At 38.9% G+C, this 9,356-nt stretch overlaps 1 protein-coding gene across 1 annotated transcript; it reads left to right on the top strand.

Moving 5' to 3' along the window:
- Positions 1-7: 7 nt before the first annotated feature.
- On the top strand, positions 8-8,805 carry RIDA (reactive intermediate imine deaminase A). The gene is made up of 6 exons (XM_079300977.1): positions 8-155; positions 3,811-3,916; positions 4,463-4,517; positions 5,336-5,404; positions 6,963-7,018; positions 7,433-8,805. Exons 1-6 carry the CDS (start codon positions 94-96, stop codon positions 7,493-7,495), a joined length of 411 nt encoding a protein of 136 aa, XP_079157103.1. The 5' UTR covers positions 8-93; the 3' UTR covers positions 7,496-8,805.
- The last annotated feature ends 551 nt before the right edge of the window (positions 8,806-9,356 follow it).

The following is a 9,356-nucleotide window of genomic DNA, read 5'->3' as shown; positions in this document are numbered from 1 at the left end:
GAAGCCCCCGCGGGCGGTGGGCGGACGCTGAGGGGAGGGAGTGCAGGAGGAGAGATCCCAGCACTTGCTGCAGCTTCAGCACCGGCTCCAGCCATGGCCTCGCTCGTGAAGAAGATAATCAGCACTACTAAGGCGCCTGCACTGGGTCCTTACAGGTAACGCCTTAACAAAGAAAGATCTGAGAGTCTTGTTGGGTAACAAGCTGACCATGAGCTGGGAGCACCCTTGCCGTCAATACTTTCCTGCATCGGGAAAAGTGGCCAGGAGATCGAGGGATGTGATCCTGTCCCTCTGCTCGGCCCCAATGAGGCCATATCTGGAGTGCTGTGTCCAGTTCTGGGCTCCTCAGTACAGGAAAGACAAGGAACCACTGGAGAGGGTCAGCAGAGGGCACAAAGATAATGAGGAGTCTGGAGCATCTGTTATGAGGAGAAACTGGGGAAACTGTTTAGAGAAGACTCAGAGGGGAACTCATCAACACTACAAATACCTCAAAGGCAGGTGCCAAGTGGATGTCTTGGACAGTCTTGTCAGTGCTGCCCAGTGACAGGACAAGCAGTGGCCATAAACTAGAACATAAGAAGTTTCTGCTCAAAATGAGGAAGAACTTCTTTACATTGAGACTGGAACAGGCTGCCAGGGAGGCTGTAGTTTCCCTCTCTGGAGACATTCCAAACCCAGCTGGATGCATTCCTGTGTAACCTGCTCCAGGTGCCAGGACTCTTCCAACACTAACAGCTCTGATTTTGGGAGCAGGGGGTCTCTCGGGGGATGCAGGAGCAGGTTTTGCTGGGGTTGTGGCAGGTCCCTGGGGGTCTGTCAGGCAGGCTGGGGCTGAGGTGAGAGCAGGAACCCTGGGCAGGGGCCAGTCCTGGCCAGTCCCCCAGTAACCCCCAGGGACACCTGGAGTCCCAAAGCACGAGTGGGGCTGGGGTGCCACAGCCCATTAAAGGGATGGGGTATACCTCAAAAAGTTAGTTTGGGAAAATAATTCTGGGGTTAGTGGTAAGCAGTGAATGAAAAAAGGAAGCAGAATGATTGTTCTCCAGGAAAAGGTGCTTATCTAGAGATAAGCATGTTATGTAGGGAAGCTAGAGATGCTGACTGTGCAGGTTATGGAGAGTGAAGGCTGAGCCCAGTCCAGGGCAAGCTTGTTTAGATGGAGAATTCGATGCCTGGGAATTGGAAATTCTTTCTTATTTTGAATAGTTCTAAATGTTTTTCAGTCGAAAAACTTAATTGCTAAAATATGTAAGATGTTTAACACTTTCATAAGTATGTCATTATAGCAGTTCTGCATATAATTAAAATAGACTCCCAGTTTTAACCGCAGAAAGGTTTCTTTTTGTAATTTGGATATGAAAAAATGTGCTGTCAGTATACTAGGTTCTTATAGCTAAAGTACTGAGGAGTTTTTACCAGAACATTTTCTAAGAATTTGTAGTTCTGTATTCAGGCTTTGTGTTCACAATAGCATCCTCGTGCCTTCCAGGTGCCTTTTTGTCTCCATTACTTTGTGTCCTGAGCTTTCTAAGCTTCAAACTGTGAGTTTCTTACAGGCTTTATAAAGATGGAAAAATACAAAGTGTAGAAGCAGAGAGACATGACATGAAGGTTAACTTCTGTAAACAATAAACTGTTGGTGGATTGCAGCCAGGGGCCTGGCATTGCTTGGCATCAGGAGAACATCTAAGACATGGGAAGGCAACAATTCTTTGTCTGCATCAAAAACCACTGTCCCAGCCTTCAGCATAGGTTTCCACTCCAAAATGTTGTGCTTATTGATAGTTTTTGATGAAATACTGCTTATTATGCAGCCTGTTAAATGTATGACGGGTCTAACATTATAAAGTTTATCCCCAACTTAGTTTATCAGTAAAAAAAGTAAACTTGTCAAAGTCCAAAGAGCAGGAGTTGCACAAGAAATAACTGCTGTGAAATCTGAGCTTGGTTACACAGGAATGAGGGCTTAATGTGGAATGAAGAATTGGGAAGTATGGGCTTCATTCCTGGTTCTCCTACAGCCCTTCAGTATGCTTTTTGGTGACCTGTTTTTATTGTGTTTTTCTATTTCCTTAGCTGCATCCATTTGCCAGTACTTTGAGATAGGCAGGTAGATAAATAAATGAAAAGACACATATCTGTGTATGAGTCTATATATCTCATTAATGTTTTTAATCTTTTAAAAGACACTCTAGAGATATTGCTCTGGTATTGATCCACAATCATTTGTGTAAAGCTGATCTAATTAACAAAGAGCATAGTTCCTGACACTGTGTCTGACAGACAGTGTTGTTCTGAGGTCACAGTGTCTGCCCAGTTGTGTATTTAGGTACACTGTAACCTGCATGACTTTAGACACACATTCACATCCCTGCTGATTAATGAGTAGCTCTGATTGGCCCTAGTTAGGAGGTGCATCTGCAGTTAAAGAATGATTTGGGTTTGTAAAGCTGAAGTTTCCCTTAGCTTCACTCGTGCATTTGAGTGCAGAAGTGTATTCCTTGGCTGCTAAATTGTTCCTAGTCCTAGTGAATACAGGATTCCACTGGTGAGCACACCAAGAAGAGGAAGTTGAGGAGCAGAGAAGGGGTCCCAATAAAGGCTGGTGCAGATGGGAATGATGTCATTGTTCAAACTGCCTCACCCTGAACATTTGACTGAGTCCCTGGATTAGGTTGGACCCCTGTGAATGGATTAAGACAATCCAACTGAGTGAATCTCAGTTGAGACATGCACTAAAAATATTCTCTGAATGGGTCCCTCTTTTTCCATCAACATTAAAGGGAAGCAAACCTCCTATTTCAAATACTTCAGGGAGGTGCCTAACTCAAGTTTGTGTAGCTTGAGAGAGTTGTTGAATGGTCAAAACAATGCATTTTTTTGTGGAATGAGAAGAGGGATGAAAAATGGTGTTGACATGCCAAAAACACTTATAAAAGAATTTTTCTATAATTTATTTGCAAAATATTTTTAACTATTGGTTGAAGAGAATTAAGTTGTGTCTCTTGCATAATGCTTGCTAGGTAGTTTAAATCTTTGGTTTCAACTTTTAACCCCTTTTAGTGGAGACATTAATAATTGCCAACTCAACTCCAGCAAAAGCACTCTTTACGTTTATATAAAAATGTTTTGCAAATAGCTTGAATTTTGCATTCTTCTGAATTAACTCTGCCAAGAAGTCATTCAGGTTATTTGGTGAGAGGAGAGTGATTGTTCTGGGGATGGAGTGACCAAGGTTTTCTGCTGACTGGCCAAATTCATTACTCTGGAGGAATACTGCCAGAGAACCAAGGTGCATGGTGTCACTTCACAGGTGTAACTCATTTTCATAGTGCCTGTTTAAGAAAAAAAATGTTAAATCTCTTTTGACTTTTTTGTCACTTCAGGGCTGTGCAGCTAAGATGTAGTTGATAGGTATTGTCTGCTTCTCAAACTGGGATGGAATATTTATCTGGGCAGGTGCAAAAAATGCTTTTATTTACTCTGCTTTCCTTCTGTGCTATTGGCTATGTGAAACCTGTAGCTCAGTTATGTCTTTTTAGCTGCATCCATGCCTTGTGCAAGAAACAGGGTTTATCTCCTTTAGGGCAGAGCTGTGCCTTTCCACAGATGGTATCATCTAAGCTCTTCAAAAGCATAAGCAGATTGATGTATGACTGCATGTACAGGCTTGCATGTGCACAACCTCAGTCTTCTTTCTGATACATTATAAAGTACTATAGAAAATTTGAAATGTGCTTTCAGATTTGAAATTTGAAATGTTTTTGTGGGGAAATGTTAGACCTAAAATGTCACTTGTGTTTTCAGCCAAGCCGTGCTGGTGGACCGGACAATGTACATTGCAGGGCAGATAGGGCTGGAACCTTCCACTGGGCAGCTTGTCTCTGGAGGGGCAAAGGAGGAAGCCAAGCAGGTGAGAAATCTTCCAGCAATTAACTTGTAATGGAGTTGACAAGTGTCCAATTAAACTGGAATTGTGAGAAATTGAGGAGACTAGAAAGCATGTCACATCCTCCAGATGAGGGGAAAGCAGGAGGAAGTGATTCCATCTTAACAAAAGCTGTCATTTTTCCAATAACTTGGAGAACTTGGAGGTCAAGGTAGAAATCTGTTTCATGTAGGAAGGTAAGAAAGAATCAGTGTTTGAAGCAAAGCAATAAAACCCCTGGCTTGAGTCAGAGAAAGTTTTACTCTCCCAGCAGCAAAGAGGTGGAGTGAGGTAATAGGATGAGATGGAGCTGCATCGTGCATTTACATCTAACAAATGTATGGTTTAATATCTATTAGATGCTCCCTTCTATTAATTTTTCTTCAGGTCAGTCTTTTTTTGACAGTTGAGGTTTTGCTGGTTCAACTTACAGAAAAACATGGATTCAGCCAAGTCACAAGTCATATTTACATAGTTAGATAAATAAAACCCAGCTGATAGCAAAAATATTTTTGTTTCATTTTTCTTTAGGCTCTAAAAAACATGGGAGAAATCCTGAAAGCTGCAGGCTGTGACTACGGCAATGGTAAGGCTGTGACTGTGGCAAACAGGTGGTTCTTTCTACCTTAATTAAAATATTAAAAAATCAAGTGACTTTTTTTTTTTTTTTTAAAAAGCTATTTGCTGAACATTCTATTGGTACCAATAGCTGAAACAAACAAAAGAAATTTTGAATTTAGGTTAAAAAATAAAAAAAATTAATCTTTGCAATGGGTATCAATGGAACACTGCCTTTCACCAAAAATTTCTGGCAGTGGTACTAATACTTTAATTCCAACTGGGGAAGCTCAGGGACAGAGAATATTGCAGTGATTGCAGACATTTTAAGCATCCCAGGATTTGCTCCAGGTGCAAGCAGGTTTGTATCTGTGGTGTTAATATTCTAGGCAATACTTTTTGGGTGGAGGACTCTACTGGTGGAGCCACACCAGGATTAATGCTGGGTTAGGCAGTTCTGGGAAAAAATTAGAGCATAGACTGTATTTTCAGACCTTCTATGGACATTTTTTTCTAGCAGCAGATATATTATATATGATATAAGTTATTGCCAGCAGCTGGCTTCCAACAGCTATTTTAATTGATCTGCTTATCAGTTCAGTGATTCTTGGAAAAATTTGGCTTTTTCAGAGCTAGTCAGGAATGGCTTAATTCCTTAAAGTTTTATTACATACTAGGTGCTCAGATTTTTTAGGTGGTTCCCTAGTCAATATCTGCAAAACTTTTCAGAATGTTGAGAATATTTGAGAGAAATGTATGAAATAAAAGCAAGAAATGCACTAAAGTTTTTCAATTTTTGTATACAAGTCAGAGGTGTAAAATAACTGCACATTTTGTGATTTCTAGTTGTGAAGACTACAGTTTTGATGGCAGACATGAAGGACTACAATGATATTAATGATGTTTACAAACAATGTAAGTAGATATTTTGCTTGTGTTTTACTATTATGGCTTATGGAACAAATTATAAAATTATGTTTGTGGTAGTCAAAGTGTTTTAATGACTCAAATGGTGTAGTTCCATATTCTTTGAAATTCCTGTAGAAATTTTTTAAAAATTTTAATTTTCAAGCATCAGATCAAGCACAGCCTAATTTCCTGTGGATTTGTGTTCTACCTTCCCACTAACTCACTGTCCTGTGAAGATCAGCTCCTGCTATCCCTGCAGGTTGATGTTCTTTGCCTCTTCATCTTGCTTGATTCTCTACTGTCCTGGCTACAATTCTACTGTAGGCAGCCTTCAAATGCTGAATTTCAGATTTTATATCTCAATTTCTTTAAAGTGTGTATCTTTGAACAACTTGAGGGTCATTGTAATGGGACAGGACTCATTCTTTATAGATGAGCCATTCTTTATAGGATGAGCCATGCTGCTCCCCTTGAAGAGAAAAGAGAACAATGTTTGGTCAACAAAACTGAGTGTAGACTGAAGTAGGTGATTCCAACAAGCTGTGTTGTGCAGAATAATTTGGGACAATTTGCATGAGCTCCTTATTTATATAGCTTTGGCTTTTAATTAGATAGCAACAGCTGGTCTTGAATGAAGTCTCATTGATGACCAAGTAACACAGTCTTGTCCTTGTCAAAATGTTCTGGGCAGTGTGTGTGCTTAAGCAGGATAAGCCAGACCAGCTGCCTGCTTTGTTACTTGTTGCCTCCAGCGTGGAGTTTGAGAAAACAGTTACTGCTGTTGTTTGATTCTGAGTTATTCTTTCAATGCTGGACACCAAAATTGTCATTATTAACCATTTTGTGATAACTGTCACTAGTAAAACTTTCACTTCACTATGCAAGTTTATTGGAAGTGCTCAGTCAGGTTGGACAGGACTTTGATCAACCTGATGTAGGGAAAGATGGCACAGTGGTAAATTGTACTGTATGATCTTTGAAGGTTCTTTTCAACCTGAACCATTCTAATATTCTATAAATTCAGCTCTTATATCTTTACCAGTGCCTTCCCCATGCCTTAGCCCCGTCATAATATCTGTGATTGTCAGATCTGTGAGGAATAAATCAAGGGCCTATTTTTCCTGTTTTCCTTTGATATTAATAAAGTTGGATTCCTGGTGACTTTATGTGAATCTGGGATCTTTGCTTATGACTCTTTTGGCAGGGGCCTGGTTCTCTCTCCTGCTCTGTGAAAGGGCCATCTCCCACTCCCTAGTGTTTGAAATTGGATGATCACCATTCTGATTTAATCTTCCTTTTTCAGCCAGGTTGGTGTTAAGGCCCTGCAGTGTCAGCAGTTATCAGTCACAACTGCAGCTGACTGCTTGGGGATGAGTGGTGGCTTACTGAGATTGGGAACACTCAGTCACCAAAACAAAACAAGGAGGAAATGATAGCTGGCATAGAAGTCTTGTGGCCTTGAGCCTGAAACTGTTCCAATGATTTAATTTTACACAGATTAATTTGAACTGCGTTTTATCAAGCCAAGTTTAGTGATTGCTGAATGTTTCTGTTTCAATTACAGTTTTCACGGCAAACTTTCCAGCCAGAGCAGCCTATCAAGTTGCTGCCTTGCCCAGAGTAAGTGTCACTTTTCTGTCTACAAAAAACCCAACACTTTCTGGAATATCTTACTACTGAAGTATTCTGACAACTTTTCTTATTCTGAAATGGCTTTGATTGCATTTATTTTGATGAAGACTCTTAATTAGTTTATATTCTAAATATGCTGTTGTTATTCTCACACACTATCAGAGGTCTGAATACGAGATACATTATGGTAGAAGATGGATAAAATATTAGAAATAAGAGGTTGTGATACTTGAGTAAGCATAAATTGAATTTACAATATTACTAACATTGCTAAATCAGTAATACAGCTGTCAGAAATATAACCTCTCTCAAATGTCATTCTGTTCCTATGAAGTTCATCCAATTGCTTTATAAAATAGATACACTAAACAAATAATATGTTTCTTCATTGTTTTGTTCCAGGGGGCCAGAGTTGAGATTGAAGCTATTGCCATTAAGGGACCTCTCCAAGATGCTTCAGCATGACTATAAGTAGAGACTGGATATCTTACAATGACAGTTTTCGATTTAGTTGATACTTCTCCCTTCTATCTGATTCCTACAGCTGACTAACAGCAGTTACACACAGTTGAAATCAGTAAACTTACTGAGGAAAGGTGCTTTCTTCAGGACTTACAATGAGTTCTCTGGTGGCAAATGCTGAAAAGTGCCTGAGTCCTGCTAAAATCAGCTGAGCCAGATTGCAGAACAGGACCTGCCCTTTGTGGAGGTGACTGGATATTCAGGTATTAAGGTACATACCTGGGTGAATGTATTAGAGTTATACTGTGGTGATCTGGACATGGAAAACTATGATGATTTGTAATAGTGGGATTTTAGTAAAAATTTTAAATCAGAAAAATGACAGAAATGAGAAAACAGAACACTTGCTTAGCATGCATCTTCTCTTCTGAAGAATTTTACTGTATCTTCTTCTGAATTTTCTTATCCTCTTTCTTTACATAATAGATTACTGTTGGGACTCAGATGTTTTCATATGTAAGCAATTGCTTGAGAAAGTTAATATTAATTTCAGAAGGAAGAAAATTATGATTTTCTGAAATAAAGTAGTACCTTTATAAATTAAATGAAAATTAATATCTACCTGTAACCTTTTTCATAGCAATCCAACTTTGAGTATGTTTTGATTTTAAAAAAAAAAAAAAAAAAAGTTTAATGAGAATAAAATATAATTGCAACTGTAAATGTGCTTGTCTATTATGGGAACAAACTTCTCTTTCCTGATTGTGGCTTGATGCTTGGTTAAAAAAAAGTCTCCAGCATGCTTATTCAATAGGAAATAATTTTTACCAAAAGAATAGGTTTATTATCTACACCCTAATAGCTAAGGATTAAATTCTCCAGGACAGGAAGCTTTTTCAGCTACCATGTCATTACAGTTCTTGGATTTTTTTCCTCTGCTATTAAGGTCAGAAGCATTGGTTTGATGGGGTGATTAAGCAATATTGAGAAGTCCAACTGGTGATGCTAGGAACTTATCCCATCCTGTATTGATCTTCTGTCAAGTAGAAATGGATACTGTGAGAACAGTCAGCCCTACTTACCAGTCCTAGATATGATGTGAAACAGTCATTCCTTTTCACTGAGCTTATAAATTGTACTGTTACAAAGATTCATAGTGAGGTTGTCACAGCAAATATATGCAGATATAAGGATTTTTTATAGTATTATCTTGCTTTCTTTGGGAGATCATTATTTTTATTAGAAGCAAGATAAAGCCTTTGTTATTTCAAACAGCCTTTGAAAAATGCCAGATTTTTTTCCTAAATAAACTTCCTATACATAAACTTTGATTAGTTTTTTGGCTTCTGTTCTTGTTCTGTCTTCTTGGCTGTACTAATAATGCATCTTATGCTCTATAGCTCTGAGTCCAGAAGCAATCCCACCTAAGAAAAAACATGGTCAGACTTGTTAGGAAAGGGTTAATACTAACTAATATGATTATTAATTTCTAGGAAACATAGAGCAGATGTTCCTTCATTTTGTCAATTATTAATAATTAAAAGTAATGTGATTGAATGGAGTTGCATTTAAATTTTTAAATGGAGTTTAAGTCCTAATTTATATTTAGGTTTCTCTGTTTCAGCTTTGTTTAGGTATAATTACTTGGTTGGGATTTATTTCACTGATTTGTGGAGATTTAGTTCAAGTTAATTTTTAGTTCACTGTCAATCCGCTCGTTTCAAGAGTCTGGAACATGAGCTAAATTCAGTCTTTTGTAACCACAATGGGTTATCCCTTCTTACTGCTCACGTTCTTCCCCACGGCTTTCCTGCCGTGTCCCGCAGCCTTTGTGCCCACCTCGAACCCAACACTAGGTGGCAGT

The sequence above is a fragment of the Erithacus rubecula genome (genome assembly GCF_903797595.1).
Source record: "Erithacus rubecula genome assembly, chromosome: 3".
Lineage (NCBI taxonomy): Eukaryota > Metazoa > Chordata > Aves > Passeriformes > Muscicapidae > Erithacus > Erithacus rubecula.
The sequence above is the reverse complement of the archived record's forward strand: the minus strand, read 5'-3'. Positions and strand labels throughout refer to the sequence as shown.